Consider the following 22,001-nt stretch of genomic DNA (forward strand, 5'->3'; position numbering starts at 1 on the left):
TCTTTTTCCTTTTAAGAGATCTATCCTTGATATAGACAGTGTACAAGTTTAAAATTTTTGTGAATTATAGATTCTGAGGTAACACTGTGTAAATATGGCAATTTTGTTACAAAATTAATTGTTAATAACGCTGTACACTGCAAACGGTCTCTGGTACGAAAAAAGTGCGAGATTCAAAAAAGTTTTATTTTTGCTCAGCCGTGTTAAAAATAATTTTATAATTTTTTTTCTCAATAAATAATGAAATTGTTTAAACCAAAATTGACCCATACTTCGAAATCCTACCCAAGATATTCGTAATCATGGGCCTTTTTTCGAGCATTTAAAAAAGAGTAATCTCGGGGACCTATTAGTGCATACAGAAGCGTTAGTGGCGACTGGATTACCTACATAACTCTGATATTCAGAAAATGGATTGACCCATAATGATAATAGCAAAATAGATCGAAAAATGAAATCGCCATTCGGGATTGACTCATTGACAATATAGGAGCAAAGTGCGCATAAACGCAGGGATAAGAAAACAAGTGTCAAAGAATTTAGCAGTAAATGCGAATAATTTCCAATTTAACAAGAGTGAAAGTAAATTTAGTGTCAGTAATGGAGCCAAATTGTATTTTCTGCAATATTATAAAAGGAGAAGCTCCTAGTGAAAAAGTATACGAGGTACGCAATCAATATTTTCATAAAACTAACCTCAAAATTTCATGAAATTTGCTATTAGTATTTACTGGTGCTACCTAATTGTTTGTGTTTTAATTTTGTTTATACTTTAAAATTGGCTTGTATTTCTCAAAAAATAGGATGACGCTTTGATTTGTATCAAAGATATTAAGCCTGCATCGACTCATCATTACTTAATTCTACCAAAAAGGCATATTCCGAATCCTAAGGAGCTGAAAAAAGAAGACGAGGAACTTTGTATGTGTTTATTTTACTTATTCTTTATTATTAAGTGATCTCTTTTCACTGAAGAAATGTGTGTTATAAAAAATAGAATTTGTTCTTTGTAAATTAGGTCAATTTACAAATTAGGAAATAAGGAAAAGTCGGGGCATTTTATTGGTCAGGGAAAAAACAGCGATTTTGAAAAAATCTTGCAAAAGGATAATAAATTTGAAACTTTTTAGTTTTAAGTATATTTTATTCTGTTTATAAAAGATTCTATTTTAAAATTATTATAAGATTACAATTCTAATCCCTTGCGTATTAATGGTCAGGGAAAATGAAAAATTCGTCAGGAAAATTAAGTTAGGGAATTTTACAAATGAAGCTTGTAGCCACCCTGATATAATATTTTTTATTTTAATTTATTCGCCTTGTATTTATATTCATTTTTTGCAGTTGCTTTCTCCTGATGATTAAATTTGGTGTAACCAATTTTTATTATTTAGTTGCAGATTCAACTCTTGTGCTAGAAATTTATTATTTTTGTAGGAAAGTAACCTTTTAATTGAAAATTAATGATTTGGTGCTAAAAAATTGAAATCTTTTTTGGTTGAAAATGCAATTTTTGTTCAAAATTCATCTTTTCGGTTTAGAATTTCATATTTTTTGGTTAAAAAGATCAAATAATAATCTTCTATGATTGAGGATTCAACTATTTTGTTTGAAAACACATAATTTTTTATTGATTTAAACTATTTTTTGGTTGAAATATCGACTTACATTACTCTTTATTCATGTTTTTTAATTGAAAATGTAATTATTTGGTAGAAGGTTAAACCAATATGTTAAAAAATCAGTGTTTTGTTAAGTATTCAAATTTTAGTTGATAATTCATCTCTGGTTGAAAGCTTTATTTTTTGTTGGTTGAAAATTAACCTATTCCACTTTAAGATTTATCATTTCAGTCGAATATTAATCTCGTTAGTTGAAGGTTCAACTACTTTGTTGAAGACTCATTTTTTTAAATCAATTTTTTAAACTAAATGTATATACATTCCATTTCTGGTTTAAAATTGATTTTTTCAAATTGAAAATTCGGTTTAATGGGTAGAAAACTAATCACCTTTATTGTAATTTCCTCTTTTTTGTTAAAACTGCAATTATTTTTCTAAAAACACCTATGCTCGTTAGGAAAAGACTGCATTTTGAAAAATACTTCTGTCAATTTTTGGGAACTGATTTGAGATGGAATTGTTCTATTATACACTGCCCTGCAAAAGTTTGGACTCACTTAGAAATTTTGTTGTTGTATTTATCGCTTTAATTTTACCGGAGTCAACGTTTTTCAGTGTTCTTGGGCTCATTTTGAAGCTTTTTTTCACCGTATCACAACAGCTTACGAGTATGAATCGTAAAAAATATATTTTCCAATTACAATAACTTGAAGTTGTAATAAAAAAGTTGGATAAATTTGAAAACATCTTATCTGTAGGTAAATCAGAATAAAAGTTAAATAAATATATATTTTGGGGAAATTACATAGAAAATTCATGGTTATATGTTTCATATATTTTACAAAAATATTTTTGTTACTAAAAATAATATTTCAATTTTCCAACTTTTTTGTTACAAATTCAAGTTATTGCAATTCGAAAATAATTTTTTTACGATTCATTCTCGTAAACTGTTGTGATACGGTGAAAAAAAGCTTCAAAATGAGCCCAAGAACATTGAAAAACGTTGACTATTTCGAAAGTTATTGACAATTTAAGAAAACATTGAAATTTACACTATTTTTGCAATATCTACTTAAAAACTAGACAAATTGGTTTCGCCCTGGGCTCATTTTAAACAGAATTTTGAAAACAATCAACCTTTTAAAAAGACATTCTTTTAGCTCCGTTATAATTAAAGCGATAAATACAAAAAAAAACGATTTTTCTAAGTGAGTCAAAACTTTTGCAGGGCAGAGTATTTTTCGTTGAGAATTCATATTTTTGTTTAAAAGTCTTATAAAGTCTTATAAAATGTTACAGGATTAAAACATATATTGATATATCCAAATATCAAATCATTTTGACGTCCTAAACTGGATCTCTCTGTCTGATTTGAAATAAAATTCTTCTATTATATTTGTCGGTGAGAATTCATCTTTTTCTTGAAAATTCAACTGTTTTTTTTTCATTTAAAATTCGACTATTTAGTTGAAGGTTGAAGATCTTTTTAGGTAAAAAGTTCCAGTATTTAATCAAAAATTCCACTATTTTTTTTGAAAATTCAACAATTTGGATCGAAATTCAAATATTTTATCGAAAATTTATATTTTAGAATTAAAAAATTGATTTTCAATGTAATTGGGTTGAAAAATAATCTTTTGTTTGAAGAATTGGTCTTTTCTATTTAGAATTTCATCTTTTTTGGTTAAAAAGGTTGAAAATTAATCTACTTTGGTTGAGGATTCAACTATTTTGTTGGATAATATGTCCTTTTTTATTGATTTCTACTATTTTTAGGTTGAAATATCGACTATTACTTTATTCGTTGATAATTCATATTTTTTGGTTGAAAATTTAATTACTAAGAATTAATTAATTATAATTAATTTATGTCATGGAATTTAATTATTTGGTTGAAGGTTAAACCAAAATGTTAGAAAATCAGTATTTTATTGAATATTCATCATTTTAATTAAAAATTCATCTCTGGTTTAAATATATATTTTTCGTTGGTTGAAAATGAAATATTTTAACGATTTTAACTGAAAATGTAACTATTCCATTTAAAGATTTATCAATGCGGTTGAAAGTTCAACTACTTTTTTGAAAACTCATCTTTCTTTATTAAAAATGATTTTATTAACTAAAAGTTTAAATATTCTATTTTTGTTTGAAAATTGACTTCTTTAAATTAAAATTCTTCTTTTTGGGTAGAAAACTAATCATCTTATTTGGAATTTCTTCTTTTTTGTTTGTTAAAAATGCAAATCTTTTGCTAAAAAATAACTTTTCTGTTATAAATGCAATCATTTTTTAGAAAACACTTGTGTTCCTTTAGAAAATACTGCATTTTGAAAGAATATTCTGTCAATTTTTTGGAATTCACAGTTAATGTTTGAATGATTTTAACAGACCCAAATTTTTTTGATTAAACTGTGAAATACGTTTTCCTATATTTATATTCAATGTAGAGTGAGATATCCAAATAAAAAGTCATTCTGATACCCTAAACTGGACCAATCTGCATGATTTAAAATTGAATTGTTATGTTTTTAATTTAGAAAATCATCTTTTTGTGGAAAATTCAACTGTTTTTGTTTGAAAATTCGACTTGTTGGTAAAAGATCATGAAGGTGAAAAGTTACAGAATCTGGTTAAAAATTCAACTATTTTGTTGAAAAGTCATAGCTGCTTTGTTACAAATAAAAGAAGCAAAAATTTCAATCTAGAAAACTTAATCTCAATTTGATTTATTCCGTTTATAAAAGATTCTATGTTAAAAATGTTACAAAATAAAAATTCTGGTCTTCAAATATTAAATGTACAGGAAAAATAAAATATTGGTCACGGAAGTTTGACAATTAGCGTTATACAGTCAACCTTAATTATTAACGAAACTGGTTTTATCACCCTATTTTTTATTTTAACATGTGCCGGATTTCACTTGAAGTTTCCCATGTAAAATGCATGGGAAAATCATTTTTTTTGAGTTTTTAGAATAATTTTTTAGCGTTTGAAAAAATGTGACGAGAAAGTATAGGTGCCTGTAGAGAATTATCCAACGAGCAATTTCATCCATAAACATATGAGTTTGACATCCCTAACACAACCCCACGAGTGCCTGAAAACTAAAAATGTAAAACCAAATTAAAACCAGATATGTAAATTCTTCATGAAATCGACCTTTTGAACACTGTATTCACGTCTTTTTTAACTTCAAATTATTAATATTGGTCTACTGGAATAATTATTATCGAAATGGTTTATTAGTTTTTAACTATTTAAACAAATGGAATTTGTTTAAATAATTTTTTTCTCGAAAATTCGTTATTCCAACAAAAAATTATTACTATTAGTCTAGTGGAAAATTTATTAACATTGATTTATTAATTTGTTATTATTTAAAAAAATGAAATTTGTTTAAACAATTTTCTTCGAAAATTCGTTTTTTTTCCTTAAAAATTATTACTATTGGTCTAGTAGAATATTTATTAACATTATTTTATTAATTTTCAATTGTTTAAACGGATGGAATTTGTTTAAATAATTTTTTCATTAAAAATTATTCACATTTCTTCAGTGGAATATTTATCAACATTGTTCGATTAATTGCATTTTTTTAATTAACATTATTACTTAAATATTACTGATAAATTAATTATCATTAAATTAATTCTCAATCAGTAATTAATTATTACTAATAAATATTCCACTATAGACCAATAGTAATAATTTTTAGGGAAAAAACGTATTTTCAAGCAAATATATCCATTAAAAATTAATGAACCAATGTTATTAAATATGCCACTAGACCAGTAATAATAATTTTAAGTAAAAATACCAGAATACAGTGCTCAAAATGTTGATTTAATTAAGAATGGACAGTTTTTCTTTTAAGGGTAGTTTTCAGGTACTCGTGTGGGTGTGTTAGGGGTGTTAAAACCATATGTCTGATACGTAAAATTCTTCGTTGGATCATTCTCAACAGACCCCCATACTTTCCCGCCATATTTTTTTCAAACTCTAAAAAATTATTCCAAAAACTCAAAAAAGTGATTTTTCCCCATGCATTTTACATGGGCAACTTCAAGTTTCACCGGCATCTATTAAAATCGAAAAAATGGATTTCTTTCGGATTTGGAATGAAATTGGGGGGATTGTTGCTCTCTGAAAAAAAGCGTTTTTGAGCCACCCTAATGTACAGGCATTTTTCTACTGTTACTAAATTTAACTAATTTCATTATTTTCTTTATTGAAAGACGACAAAATGGTAGAAACTGTGGATGTTTTGGTCAACCAACAAGGGTTTGAAAAATCATCTACAAGAACAGGATTCCATTGGCCACCATTTAATACAGTCAATCATTTACACCTGCACGTCATTTCACCAATCGAAAGCATGGGCATCATTGGAAGAATGATGTTCAAACCAGACTCTTTTTGGTTTGTAAATGTACGTAATTCTTTCAATAATTATATTTTCCCCAAGTAATATAATAAAAAAAGTCCAAATATAAATAAGTTCACTTTATTCAATTACATTTTTTCTCTTTCAGACTGACTATGTGAAATCACGCTTCCAATCCAGCAATTAACGTAGAAAATTTTCACCATTCTATAAATTCTCTCAACGTTATTTGGCGAAAGAAAGCTAAATGTTGATCTCGAGGTTGGTACAAGTATCTCAAGATCTAGTGAGTTGTTTCGTATTTAATCCATGCGTTAAAAAAATATACAGTATATAAAGTATATCTTACATTGCCAATGTAATGTCCATAATTTGTTACAGTTTATCACTGTTGTATATTCTTTGATATTTTTAAAATACAGCCCTTGGAGGCGTTTTCAAACATCTGGAGCCGCAAAAATGCCTTCTTTAAACATTCTTTGCCATTCCTTGCCGTCAGGATAAGCGTAGTTTAGGATACTTTCTTTTTTGATTTTTGTGGAATATCCAGGGGCTTTGGGAGGTATGTAATGAGCATTTCGAACAATTGTAGGATTTTCAAAATGTTCATGTTGCTGATCCACAAATTCGATTATTCTATTTTCACTTGTTCCACTTAGGCAAATCATGTCCCACATTTGTAAGTGTTGAACCATTTCACACAGTCCCACGCCTCCTGCATGCGGACAAACTGGTACTAAAAATAGTGGAAGAAGATATTAATAAGGAAAATTTTCAATTTTAATCTTAAGGGGTCAGTCTACTTTGGACGCACGAAAAAAAAGGCTATTTTCGCGATTTTTTTAAAGAAATATATAACAGATAGTGATATAAACTTGTTGGGTTTGATAAATAAAGTCGTAAAATACATAAAAAAAATTTAATACATTTTTATAAATATTTAAATAGTTAGGTTGTTTCATTAGAACTCAAGAACGCCTTGTCCGAATCGAAAAAGTCAAAGTGCTTTAGATTTAGTATGACACCAGGTACAATATGATCCTCGAGTATAAAGTTTTGACAAAAAAAACAAAATGCCGGATAAAAAACAAAAAAGTTTTAAAAAACACGTTTTTCCTGCTGTTTATTTGCAAAAAGATATAGTACAAATTTTAATTATAAAATCAATGAAGGTCATCTAGATGCAAATTATGTCTAAATTTCATGAAAATTGTTTGATTAGTTTTTGAGATACGATGGAGCTAGTCTTTGAAAGCGTTGCTTTAAGAAAAATGCGTTTAAAGTTTTTTAAAGTGAATCAAAAGCAGGCGATGAAAAACGCGTTTAAAGTTTTAAAAGTGATTAAAAGGCAGATGATTGAAGGCGCGGGATGAAAAACGCGTTTAAAGTTTTTTAAAATGATTAAAAAGCAGGGGATGAAAAACGCGTTTAAATTTTTGTAAAGTTATCTAAAGTCAGATGATTAAAGGTAGGAGATGAAAAACGCATTTAAAGTTTTTGCAGATAGATCGGTCGAGCGCGCTATACTCGCAGATAGAATGCATAAGGTAGTGATGTACAGGTAAACAAAAAATATAGTTAGAGTGTTCAGATTATTTAGAAATTTTTACACAATATTTCTGAATATATATTTTTTCAAATAATGTAAAAAAAATCAAAATTTTTTTTATTTTAAAGTAGAGTGACCCCGTAAATTAAAAGTTCATGTTTGCTACAGGTCAGGGAATTTAAAACTGGTCAGGGGAAACCTGAAAAATTTGAGGAGTTTTCGATAATTTTTCTGAAATTTTCAAACACTCCTCCCCCATTTCAGGTATTGTGCGATTTGCTCTGAACACTCCCGTATAAATTTACTTAATAAAAAAAACGTGAAAACTTAATGAAAATTGGATGTTTTTGTTGAAAATTTAACCATGTTGTTAAGAAGCCAGTCTTTATGATTGAAAATTCAACTGTTCTGATGAAGAATATGAATTTTTTGGCTAAAATTAACTTCGTTGTTAAAAATTCATATTTTTGGTTTAAATATTCAATTTTTAAAAAAGAATTCGTCTTTTTAGAATAAAAATTCAACATTTTGGATAAAATTTTTTGTTTATTGACTGAAAAGTCATTTTTTGTTGAAAATCCGTCTTTTTGGTTTAAAAATTGATCTCTTATCGTAGGAATTTAATTTTTTTATTAACACTGTTAGTATTTGGGTGTAAAGTAATCTGTCTGGTTGAGAACAATTTTTTTTTTTTTTAGAATTAAAATATTTTGGTCTTAAAATATTAAATATTACATACAACTATTTATTAAAATCTATTCTTTTTTTTGGTGTTGATTCATCATTATAGTTGAAACTTTATTTCCTTTATTTATAACTTAACTATTGTGTAGAAAATTCGGTTTCTCTTTTTTTTTAATTACCTTTTTAAACTGCAATTTTAACTATTCTATTTTTTGTTGAAAAACGATCTTGTTTTTAAATTGAAAATTGCACTATTTAGTTAAAAAATCGTCTTTTCTGTATAAAAGTAATCTCATTAATTCGGACTTTATATTTTTTATTGAAAATTCATGTTTTTTTGCAAGTTGAACTATTCTGTTTAATTTTTTTTTTTAAATTTATTTTGTAAACTGAAAATCCACCTATTCCTATTTTTGGTTAAAAATTCTTCATCTTAGTTAAAAAGTCATTTCTGTAGTCAACAATTGAACTATCTTGTTGAAATTTTATTTTTTTGAAAACTATTTGTTTTAACTGTTTTTGCTTTACAAGGTTATTTTTTTAGTTAAAAAATAAGTTGTTTGGTTGGAAATTTATATTTTTGAGTTAAAAATTCAGATTTTTTGTAAAAAAATTTTTTCAGGCTTAAAATTCAATAATTTTGATAGAAAATAACTTTTTTGTAGAAAAATTTTTTCAGACTTAAAATTCAATAATTTTGTTAGAAAATACATTTTTTGATTAACTGAATAATTTTTCTTTATTTATTACTATGTTTTTTGTTGAAAATTCCTTTTTCTGTGGTTAAAAACTCATCTTTTTAATAAAAACTTCAACTATTTAATTAAATTTGTTTTTGTTGAAGGTTTATCTAAATTCATCGTTTTGGTAGAAAATTAATCTTGATGGAAAATTTATTTTTTGTTTGAAAATTATTTTCTGTGGATAAAAAATTGATCTATGTATTCCATTTTTTTAAATAAATATTTTTTGTTGCTAACTCAACTACTTTGTTGTAAAGTTATGTATTTTGTTAAAAATTCATCTTCTCTGGTAGACAATTATTCTTCGTTTAAAATTATCTTGTGTTTAAAAATTGATTTCTTTGGTTGAAAATTGAACTACTTTGTTGAAATTTCGTATTTTTTAAATTGAAAATTAATTTGTTCAACTGAAAAATTAATTAGTCTATTTTTTGTTTAAAACTGATCTTGTCTAGTTAAAAATGCCGCTATTTGGTTGAAATTTCATCTTTGTTGGTAAAAGATTTAATCTTCGTTGAAAATTCATCTGGTTGGAAATTTAACCACATAGGTATTTGGTTGAAAATTAATTTTTTGGACTGCGAATTTAACTACATTATTTTAGGTTGAAAATTGGTTTTTCTAGTTGAAAACTGAACTATTTGGGTGAAAATTCGTTTCTTTTTTTGGTAAAAGAAGTAATCTCATTAACTAAAGTTTCTCTTTTTGTTTGAAAATTCATCATTTTGGTATAAAATTAATTTCTTTAGTTGCATATTGAACTATTTTGTTGAAAATTAAATTTTTGACCTAAAAATGCAGCTATTACGTTTTTGCTTTAAATGTTATTTTTTAAGTTGAAAATTCATTTGTTTTGTAGAAAACTCGTCTCTTCGGGTTGAAAATTCATATTTTTGGATTAAAAATTCAACTTTTTCAATTTTGTTGGAAAATAACATTTCAACATTTTGGATGACATTTTTTTCTTTGATAACCTCCTAGAAACTAGGTGTAAGGTCTTAAATTTATAACGATCACGGAAAAGGCAGGAAATTTCAAAACCGGGATTTGGTGGCAATTTTGAAGTTCGTGATAAAAATTCTTATAATAAATTACCATTTAGTTTGTACGCCATTAAGTACACAGACAGTATTTCATTAACGCCACCAATTCTAGCAGAATCAATCTGACAATAGTCGATGGCCTTGGCCTGAAGTAATTGTTTAAATATGACTCGATTGGCACACATTTCTCCAGTTGCAACCCCAATTCCATAAGGGCGAAGGGCCTTTGCAATTGTAGCATGTCCTAAAATATCATCAGGAGAAGTTGGTTCTTCAATCCAAGTTATATTGAATTCTTTTAAATTCTTCATCCACTCTATGGATTCCTGGACATCCCAAACTTGATTCGCATCCACCATTAGCTTATTTTCTTCTCCTATCTCCTCCCTTATAATTTCACATCTTCGAATGTCATCTTTCAGACTTTGACCCACCTTAGCCTTAAAAGACGTGAATCCCAGGCTTAGATATTTTTTGCATAATTCACGAACTTTTTCGTCACTGTAACCCAACCATCCAACTTGAGTCGTGTAAGCTGGGTATCCATTTTTGATTAAAGTTTCTTCTCGCTGGGCTTTACCAGCTTGTTTTTCTTTTAAAATATTTAAGGCTTCTTCTTTCGTAATTACATCCGTTCTGCAATTTGTAAATTGCGTAAAGAATTAAAACTTTCTTAATTTAGAGTCTGAAGAGTCTAGTATAATGATATTTTTATAATTTAAAACAAATTTTAATGTTAAAGGATTTATTCACATATATCTAAAGTCAATTGTGGAAACCAGTTGCTCTGGTGTAAGATCTGCAAGCAATTTCCAAAGAGGTTTTCCCTCGATTCGTGCCCATAAATCCCATAAAGCATTTATAATTGCGGCGGTTGCTAAATGAGTAACGCCTTTTTCTGGACCAATCTAAACATATTTATTCGAAATTCTTCAATTTTTGCAAATGCTTGTTTCAATGAATTTCATGTCAGTGAATTTTATCAGATAAATATTATTAAAAATAAATATTTTTGCAATTTTTTACATTCAGTTGATTTAAATTCAAGGACTTCAACAATATTTCAAAGAAAAAGTTTTCGAACTTGAGAGTTAAAGCACTTGAAATAAAATGATTTTAAATTGAAAAATTCGAAACAGAACAGTTTAAAATTTAAACGTGTTACGTAAATATGAAACATTTTTACGTTACAGAATTTCAAATAGTAATGAGTTTGAACTAAACTGCTTTAAGAAATTAATAGTTTATAATAGTGGTTTAGGAATTGAACAGTTTTGATTTGAAGTATTAAAATGTAAGCTTTATATTTGTGGTTGTAAAGTGTTTATAGTTTTAAACTGAAAAATCTTCAACGTTGATCGATTTCAGGCATTTCAAATTAACTAATTTTATACTTCAGTATAAGAAATTCAGAACTTAAAAATTTTAAATATTGTTGTGGTTGATAATTCAACTACTTATTGAAAATCGAACTGCTTTGTTTAAATATTACTTTTTTGTTACTGATTCGTCATTTTAGTAGAAAATTCATTCCCTTTATTGAAAATTTAACCATTATGTTTGAATTACTTTTTTTGTTTAAAATTAATTCTTTACCGAAGTTTACCTATTCCTTTTTCCGTTAAAAATTTATATGCTTTTAAATTGATTTTAGCACTGTTTGGTTCAAATTCGTTTTTTTAAATATGTTTTGGTTGAAAATTCCACTACTATGTGGTTAAAAATTCGTCTTTTTACATTCTTATCATTTATGATTCAGAAATTATTGGAATTGTCCGAAATTTGACACCACAGTTTACCAGAGGATCTCGAAGTTTCGAGACCCCCTGAAGCCGAAAAACAAGTTTTGGCGATGTCGTCTGCCTGTCTCCGTCCGTCCGTAAACATGATAACTCCCGATAAAATGAACGGGTCAAATCGAATTTAGGCATACTTTTTTTAGGTCCTGAAAGAAAGATCGAGTTCATTAACCAGCCATTTTGGATAAAAATAAAAAAATTTAGAGCATTTTCAACATTTTTAGGACCATTTTTTAAAAAGTTTGATTAATTTTAGGTACGGCTATTCCGAGTACTGAAAATGCCAAACAATTGATCATAATGACAAGATTAACATAAGAATTTTTTGGATTTTATTGAAAAACCGTAAATTCAAATTTTCATCGAACAAAAAATAATAACAAATAAAAAATTCCATTTTGTGGTTAATCTATGCAAGATACGAATAAATATTACCAAACAAAGAAGGGGATCCTAAAAAAAATATAAAAATTTGTTAATAATCACTTCTTGATAGGAGGCGTAGTTTTAGCTTTATTCATGAAAATAAAAAATAAAATTTTGGAAAAACGACACAAGCTACGGAAAAAAATAATAAACAAAAATTGTGCACCTAACACTCATCTACCAATTTGTTATAAATCACCTTTTGATAGGACTCGTAATTTTTGTTTTAATCACAAAAATGACATTAAAAATAAAAATGAAAAAATTGTGGAAAACGGCAAATGTTAAGAAAAAAATTGATAGAAAAAATTTGTTAACCCAAAAGAAGATACGAATTTATCATTTACGATATTCTCATCATTTATGATTGAGAAAGTATATTAGAATTGTCCGAAATTTGACACCACAACATTCAAATTTCGAACCAAACGACACAAAATACGAAAAAAAGTCCGAAAGAGCAATTTATTATAGCTTTTAAAAAGTTAAAAAAATTCCTACAACATTTCTTTGTACCATTTTTTAGACAAAAATTATCGTTTTTAATTTTTTTAATCGAGATTGATATGAAAAAGTCGAAAATTTCATTATTACGCCACAAGACGCAAGATATGTTAAAAAAAAGATCACTTGTAGAATATTTTGTTTTATCCATAAAAAATAATATGAAAGAAAAAATCCTATTTTTATGAAACGCGACATAGGGAAGAATGTCTGAAGAAAGGATTGTATTTTTTTATTTTAAAGTAATTCAGAAAATAAATGTATATTTACCGAAGTCTGTCAAAAATCGAGCGCTTATCTTTGAGCAACTTAATCTTTACCTATACACATTTAATTACGTTTTTTTAATTTAATCACAATATGAAGACGCACATAAATATTGGGATCTAAAAGAGGTCTTCCTGATAAAATTTCATTTAAGCATTCTAAGTGCAAAGAATATAGTATATCTGAGCGCGAAACGCTAGATCCAGTAGACGCATGCCCTCAGTGCGCTCAAACTTGTGAGCGAAGCGTGCAATCTGACCGCGCAGCGGGCAGATTTTTTGGCAGAACTTTAATTTACTTGACTGAAAATTCATTTATTTGGTTGAAAACTAATTTTGTTTGGTTGAAAATTCATTTTTTTTAAACTGAAAATTTAAACATTCTACTGTCAGTTAAAAATTTATCTTTTTTAGTTGAACATTCAATTATTTGGTTGAAAATTTGTTTATGTTGTGAAAAGTTCTTTTTTGCGTTTAACTTATTTTTCAACTAAAAATACAAACATTCCAGTTTTGGTTGAAACTTTATCTTTTTTAATTAAAAATTCGTGCACAATTTTGTTGAAAAATCATCTTTTTTGTTCTAAAATCAATCGCTTTTGCAGAAACTTGAACTATTCAATTTGCAAATCTTTTATTTGGTTAAAAATTCATCTTTTCTCTTACACAATAATTTTTCTTGTTGAAAATTGATTTCTTTCCTTATAAATCTAACTATTTTGTTTTAAATTGGTATTTTTTATTGAAAATTAATTTTTATAGCTGAAAATTTAACTACTATTCCATTTTTTTAATTTATATTTTTTCAGATACAATTTCCACTGTTTAGTTGAAAATTTGTTTGTTTGGTTGAAAATCTAACTATTTTGTGGAAAATTCATTTTTTTAGGCGAAAAGTTAACTATTTGGTAGATAGTGCGCCTTTTTTTGTTGAAAAGTAATCTCATTAGTTGAAACTTTATATTTTTGTTTGCAAATTAAATTTTTTGGTTGAAACTTGAAGTAATGTGTTGAAAATTCTTTTTTTCTTAACTACAAATTTACCTGTTCAATTTTTTGTTGAAAGTTTATATTTTGTTGCTTGAAAATTGCCTTGTTTGATTGAAAATTTGATATTTGGTTGACAATTTGTTTTTAAAATCTTTTTTCCTTGAAAATTCCACAATTAAGTTGAAAATTTGTCATTCTTTGGTGGAAATTTAATCTTATTGATTGAGAATTTATCTGTTTGGTTAAAAATTCATTTTTGTAACTGAACATTTATACATTAAACATCTAACTATTTGGTTGAGAATTTGTGTATTTAGTGAAAAGTTATTTTTTGTGTGTGTTAGTGTTCAAGTATTACGTACCGCTTTTTCTTGATATTTACCCCCCCCCCCTCCCCCACCTAATGCTTTTTGCATAGTTAGTGTACGTATATTTAAACCCCCTCTAGGCGCATTACGTAATACTCTAAGGTTCTCTTAAAAATATATATTTTTTAACTGAAAATATTATTCAGTTTTTGGTTTAACGATTTAATTTTAAGTTCATGTCTTTGGTTTAAAATCCATTTTTTTTCTTACGCAATTATTTTTCTTCGTTGAGAATTTATCTTTTTGGTTGAGAATTTATTCCTTTGCTCATAAATTTAAATATTTTGTTTAAAATTCGTATTTTCATTAAAAATTAATTTTCTACAACTGTAAACTGAACTATTCTATTTTTAAAATTTATATTTTTAAATAACAAATTCCACTGTTTACTTGGAAATTAATTTGTTTCTTTAAAAATGTAAATTATGTGTTAAAAATTCTGTTACTTTCTTTTGGATTTGCATTTGGGTGCTCAATACTTTTTCAACTTTTTTTCTAACTTTTTTTTTTAAATATGGGTTGTACGAAAAAAAATCCACAAGGAAACTTGTTGTCCGTAAAAACTTCTACAAAAAGTTCTCTAGGCATCTTTGAATATTTTGAACCGATTTTTGAGTATTTTTAAAAAGGATAATTTATTGCGAAAATAGCTGTTTTCTTTTCTAAACATTAAAGTATGTGTGAGTCACTGCCTATGACCTTCAGGTGGGGAAACGTTAATGACATTGATTCGTTTTATCGGCATCATCTTCTTTTTATCATTTACCTAAAAATCATAGATAGGAAAATCTGATTGCTTCATGTATCGTATTTATGATACCATCAATGTTTTTTGGTGATTAAGTTCTTTTAATGTTAATTATACATGAGTTTCAATTTTTCTCCTAAATATGGGCTGAAACATACTGGCCGTAGGTATGAATAAGACTGGTAGACAGGAAAAAGTCAGGGAATTTTTATGAGAAGCACTTCTAATAATTATCAAGGATTTTTTATTTGATGTTTTATTCCGCTTTCAAAATATTGTATATTAAAAATCTTGAAATGGTTAAAAATGCAACTATATTAATATAAAATCAATTTTTTGTTGGAAATTCATATTTTAGTGTTGAAAATTAAACTGAAATTGTTCTTTGTTGAAAATTCGTTTTTTCTTGTTCTCGCTGTAATTTAATTTTTTAATTGAAAATTTAAATTTTCAGGTTTAAGATTAATTATTTTAGTTGCAAATCTATCTTTTTGGATGAAAGTGTATCTCTTTTTTTTTAAATTGATCTTTTTTAGTTTGAAAATTCGTCTTTTTTAGTAGAAAAATAATCTTTCCGATGAAAAATACTTTTTTTCCCACAAAACATTGAAATATTCATTTAAAAATGCATATTTGTTTGGTTGTAAATTTAACTACTTGGTTGAAAGTTGAACTATTTTGTTACAAATCAATTTCTTAACAATTTCATCTCTTTGGTTGAAAATGCTTTAAATTTTGTCTTTTGTAGTTTAAAAATCAACTTGGCTTGAAAATTTACTTCTTTGTTTAAAAATGCAACTTTTTTTGGTTGAAGTTCAACTATGAAGTTGACTATTTTGTTAAAAATTCTTAAAAATATCTTGAAAGTTCAACCATTTTGTTGTAAATGCAACTTTTTCGTTAAAAATTAATTTGTTTGTCGAAAATTCAACTATTTGATTGAAAATTTAACAATTGGGTTAAAAATTCATCTATTTAGGTAGAAAATTCAGGGATTCTTTTGGATCTATTTTGGTTAAAAATTCGACTATTTGTTTTTTAGCCGAAGAATTAACTGTTTTTTCGAAAATTCTTTTTTTTCTTATTGAAATGTCAACTATCTTTTACAAAAATTCGTCTTTTTGGCTCTAAAATTGAATTGTAGTTTACTCTTTTTTTTTTAAATTCGACTTTTAAAAATTTTTTTTTTAAATTCAAAATGTTTAGTGTTCGAAATCGAGTAATTTAATATTATTCGCGAATTTTGTTTATGGCAAATTAAAGCTTTTAAAAAATACTACGATTTCAAATTGTTCCACACGAAATTCAACAATTTAAAATCTTATATTGTAAGCCTTTGATTTAAAAAATGTAAAAGTTGCATAATTTAATAATTAAACAATTACAGTTTTTTAAAAATAATTAAAATCTTATAAACTGTATTATACCCATCTCATTTGTGTTTCACTCGTCAGTTTTCTCCAGAAAGATGCAAAATCAGAGTAAATATCTTTTGTTTTCATACCTTTGACGATTTTGGACAGAGTCAAACAGGCTTGAACAACTAAAAAATTTTAAATTTAAATAAATGTTATTAATTTTTATATTGGCAGATAAAAATAATCCTCTTCACCAATTTCGGTCCCTCTTCCCAGAGTAAATGTTAATCCATAGCCTTCGTATCCTTTGTTGGTTTTTATTGTGACGTATGCGCAGGAATAATCAGGATCAGTGTGCTAAGATGATAGAAAAAAATATTTGTATTTTCTTTAAATCCACAGAAGATTACTATTTTTTATAATAAAGTGAAGTTCATTCTTTATCTTAATTTTAAGTAACAAAATTTTCAGTTTTTATTCTAAAATACGGTTGTTTGATTTGCATAGTACAAATATTAAGGCTGTTTTTTACCATTGCGTCACTTCCATCTGATAATAAAGATGTTGGGAATCGCATGTCCTTTACATCCACATCAGTTATTTCTATATCAGCCATTGCTACTGATATCTCTACACAAATTTATTAAAAAAATATTATTTAAACAATATATAACTTAACTCTTTTTACCAACATTTTATTAAAACATATATAGTCATTCTAATAACCAGTGGGGAATGATAATGACCCTTGATCGTAAAAGTGTGTAACATGTTTGGTACAATTTTGGCTTTGGGGTCCAATAATAAAGGGTTTTTGTGTAACAATTAAAAATTGTGACATTTGTTAATTTGTTGGTTTGTAGGATAAAAATTTCTGACAAACTAAAATGTGTATTCGATCAGTAATAGTCATAATTGAATGCATAGTAGAAAACCGACTGTAGGTAATCGACATTAATATCACACTCTTTGGATTAAAAAAAAACTAATTGTTTAGTAAATTAAAATTTAAAGAAAAACCGTTGATAGGAAAAAATGTACGAAAGTTATTAAATTAACTTTAAACTTACCTAGTATTCAATTCTATCATATGAAAAGTAAAACATTTATGAAACATCTACACTGCATAGTTTTTAAACTTGGTGAATAATAAAAACATATTTATATGTTAAAAGTTTTTGAACACTTAAATGCGAGCTAAAATTATATTCTAAAGTCTCAGAAGAAGGATTTTAGAAAATATCATGAAGAATTCGAGTCAATTCAAAATATGTTGACGTCTTTTAGAAGTTCGGAAGATATTTAAAAAGATTTTCGGAAATCTCTTTAAGTTTTAAATTTCTAAAGTTGCTACAAAATTTTCAAAGTTACTTGAATTTTACCTAAAATTTAAAAAAAGTTAAACTTATTAAAACTTACTTAAACTCTTAAAAAACCTCTTTTGACATTTTCACAAATTTACATTTTTCAAAAGGTTTTGAAGTGTACAAATTAAAAAAATGTTCAAAAATCAATAAAATCTATATTTTTCCAAAAACAATTTAAAATCTTTAAATTAAATTTTTTAAATCTTTTCAAAAATTCTAAACCTTCTAAAAAATTTAAATATTCGAATTTTTCCGAAAATTTATAATGAATGATAAAATTTCTTTAACTGTTTTTGTTGTTGACAATTTGGATTACTTTTACCATCTTTTCTTGAAATGATTTGAAATATCCTCTTAAAATTAATTTTTCAAAATAAAAAATCATTTTAAATAATCCTGGGAATCTAAAGGAAGTTTGTTGATTCTCTTAAAACCTTTCAAAAATATTATTAACCTTTTTTTTCAAAATCTTCAAAAATCTACATTCAAAAAATGGTTAATCTTTACAATCAAAAAATTTGGTTGAATTGGTTAAAATTTCTGTTGGAAAGTTTTGCAATCTTGCAACATTGCAAAATTTTGCTTTAAAATCTTTTAGATTCTTTTTCGACATTTTAGGAAATATTTTGAAATCTTTCCAAGAATATTTGGAAAATTGTATTATTCTCTTGAAACTTCAAAAATCTACATTTTATTTACAATTTTTTCAAATCTCAAGGTGTCATTTAATTTCGAAACTTTTAAACAAATATAAAAACTTTGAATAAATTATCTTTTGAAACAATTCATTTTTCCTAACATTTCGAAAATTTTACAAAATAAAAGAAATTGTCTTAAAATTTGCTAGATTCTATTTCGCCATATTGTAAAATAGACACAGCTTTAAAAAATTATTTTAAAGGAAAACCTAAATCATTAAAAATTTGCCAGGAAACTGATAGTGGGTTCCGATAATTGTGTTGATACTGGTACCGACAATTTTTGCAAATTGTAGCGCGGTAACAAAATTTTAAGAACCCAATTACTTCATAATATTACAAAAATCGTTACAAGTAAAATTTTCTTTTCTTGTCAATGATATTTAGAAATATTTAAAATTCAATTTTATCATGAAAAAATTACTCTTTTTGAAATTTTGATGTAAAAATCTGATGGTGCAGAAATTCGTAATCCTTTTTAATGTATAAACAACCTGAAAACAGCAACTGAGAGTCATATTTACGCAGCTTCTTAACCAATTAGATCTTGGACAAAAAATTTCGAGGTATTTGGTAGCATCACTTTTTGAAAACAGGAAACTTAATTAATGTTACAAGAACCTTGTGTTTTAATTATTTTGTATTCAAAATATATTTGGAATTTTACGTGCTTCAAACATGATACTGAATTCAGTGCTAGGAGTTAAGATGATCAAAATAGAGCTCAATTAAAGACTCGTTATAGATATAAATATAGATATGGATATATAGATATAGATCTACTGATCTATAGTTTGAATATATAATCTGAATTGCGATTTTCCACAATTGATTCTTATCATTAGGGATTCTTTAGGAGTATAGTCAAGTTCACAATTACGTAATTTTTAACTTGATATATAAAATGGACAGAAAAGGTAATTGATTATTGCAAGAAATTTTAAAAGATAAACCCATGCGTAAATAATACAAAATATTTGAGGTCATATTTCTTTATTTAAATATATTTATTTGTAGATTTATTGTTTTTCTGCTGCTTTAGACAAAAGTCGTAATTTTCATTCAGTTTTAATTTACAAAAGCTCATTTTTTTCCTTTAAAGGTTCATTATAATTCTGTTTATCACTTTTTTATCAGTTATTTTAATTAGAGATTATTCTTAACACTATTTTGGTTAGTAATTTTTTCTTTTAAACAATTTCCTAAATAATACTTAATAAAAACGTGACGAATAGGATTGTAAAGAACTTTTCATATAATAGAATGCGCATTTGTAAATTAACCATGAGGCTAGCGGACCGGGAAATTGGGGAAACCCGCGAATTTTATTTAGGATCGTGAATTTTTTACTCCTATCACAGAATTGATTTTTTTGCTAATTTATCTTTTTATTGGTTATCTGGAAATCATAAAGAGACAACATTTTATTGCTTTACGTATCTTTTATGATAACATGAATGTTTTTTCTAAAAAAAATTTGAGTTATTGTTCTAGTAATTTTCCGACCGTAGTCCGCTTCTGAGTTCTTATAGAGGTCCGATGCAGGGGATGCAAAAAATTCTTTGTCATTTCCTGGATTGTTCCCAGATCAACAAAAAAATTTTCACGGTTATTGAAATAAAAAAATTTTAACGCTTAAGGCTGAAAATTTTCTTATTTAAAGTAATAAAATCAAAACTGAACTGCAAATTATAGCGTTCAAAGTGGAACTTATTTAAAATTTTAATTTTTAAAGTTTTATTATTTACTTCTGGCTTTATCTTCTAAAATCTGTCTCAATAACGAATAATCCTTTTTTGTCAATTTTAGCAATCAAGTTAAATGTTCCGTAATTTTGAAACTGATGGTACACCTAGAATAAGTTTAAATGATTATGAAAATATGCAGACCTCTTGGAGCATAACAATTAAGAATTATTACTCACGGGAATCTCCAAGTAATAAGAGTTTGTAGAATTTGATAATTATTTTAACTGCAGATGTTGCAAGGGTGGTATGCTATGTCCAACTGATAAATTTATTCGGACTACGCCTTATTCTTATTGCATATCTAATCTATAAAAAAAGTATTGCTCTCTCTGTAATTCGCGGAAAATTTTATCCCATCTGAAGACGTCAAGAGTAAGGTTTATATTTGCCTAATGTGATTATTATTTATGATAGCTTTGTGTGACGTGAAATGCAATGGAATATTCACGGTCACTGTACAAATTTTGTTGCAAATTTACTTAAAAAATAAATCACTAGTCTTTTTTTTAATGTACAAAACGTTTGTCGGCAGGAAAAGAAATTTAACTATCACATAATTTGGTCAAAAAATAGATCTCAAGATTTTCTGAATTTATATGTTTTTTTCTTCATACTTTCCCCATCCCGTATTTCTGTGTGGGATATACACAATTTTGGCAATGGAATCCAATATTTCTGAAATGCATATTTATTAAAATATGTGGAATGCCTGAAAACATTAAGATTCATAAACATCTGTTTGACAAAAAACCACTTTGTACAAATCTCGAATATTCGGTTTCTTTCAAAATACTAACAAATTCTTCTATTTTTAAATAATATTAAATTGTTTTATAATTATTTCTGTCATTCAAGAATTTATTTATTTTTAATTAGATATGCTTAGGTCCTTGGAAATCCACTCACAGCTATAAAAAAGTACGACAAAAAATAAAATTATTTAAATAAATAATTTGCGTATGTTTAAAATCGTTCTAATAACAATGAACTTTTTTATCACACACACACACACACACACACACACACACACACACACACACACACACACACACACACACACACACACACACACACGCGCGCGCGCGCGCGCGCGCGCGCAAGAGTCGAAGAGATTGTTGGATACAACATCCTGTTTCAATGAATTTAAAATGTTGAAAAAAGTGTTTAAACGAATAAAAATCGCGAAAAATCGTGTTTTTGACATTTTTTGGAACAAATCATGTCATTGCTTTTATAATAAACTAATTTTAAAATTTCAAACGCCATTTTGAAGAGGACAAATTGCACCTTAAGTTGATGTAGGTTATAATTAGGTTCCTTCTAAAAAGTATATTTATTTGAACATTCGAAGTTAGAAAATTTAAGAAAATGAGAAATATCGTAAGTGCGGGCAGAATGCTTATTATTATAAATAATCTGAATATATAATAGGTCAATCTCTTTGTTTTCTGATGCACAATTGTTTTCTGATGCACAATAAGATGGTTTCATTTGAATAAAGATAAAAAATTAAGAAAAAGTTTTTTTCAATGAAAAAGCGGTAAGTAAGTTTGAAAGATAGGAAAAATTTATCAGAATTAAAAAAAGAAGCCTTTTATAAAAAACTATTTTTATTTACAAACTAATTCTCGAAATAAAATTGAATTAAAAAACAATTAATTAAAATAAATATTTTATCAAATAAGCTGAATATACTTC

General features: G+C 26.5%; 2 protein-coding genes across 2 annotated transcripts; one reads left to right on the top strand and one right to left on the bottom strand.

Annotated features, from left to right (window-relative positions):
* The first annotated feature begins 358 nt into the window (after positions 1-358).
* LOC117167827 (histidine triad nucleotide-binding protein 3-like) lies at positions 359-6,472 on the top strand. Its single transcript, XM_033353031.1, has 4 exons — positions 359-666; positions 804-921; positions 5,864-6,057; positions 6,161-6,472. Exons 1-4 carry the CDS (start codon positions 550-552, stop codon positions 6,197-6,199), a joined length of 468 nt encoding a protein of 155 aa, XP_033208922.1. The 5' UTR covers positions 359-549; the 3' UTR covers positions 6,200-6,472.
* Positions 6,117-20,547, bottom strand: LOC117167825 (mitochondrial enolase superfamily member 1-like). Its single transcript, XM_033353030.1, has 7 exons — positions 20,480-20,547; positions 17,023-17,120; positions 16,745-16,847; positions 16,560-16,675; positions 10,785-10,939; positions 10,084-10,667; positions 6,117-6,748 (listed from the first exon to the last, which is right to left on the bottom strand). The coding sequence occupies exons 2-7, from the start codon at positions 17,104-17,106 to the stop codon at positions 6,450-6,452; spliced, it is 1,341 nt and encodes a 446-aa protein (XP_033208921.1). The 5' UTR covers positions 17,107-17,120; positions 20,480-20,547; the 3' UTR covers positions 6,117-6,449.
* Positions 20,548-22,001: the final 1,454 nt, after the last annotated feature.

This window comes from Belonocnema kinseyi, chromosome 2, assembly GCF_010883055.1.
Source record: "Belonocnema kinseyi isolate 2016_QV_RU_SX_M_011 chromosome 2, B_treatae_v1, whole genome shotgun sequence".
Lineage (NCBI taxonomy): Eukaryota > Metazoa > Arthropoda > Insecta > Hymenoptera > Cynipidae > Belonocnema > Belonocnema kinseyi.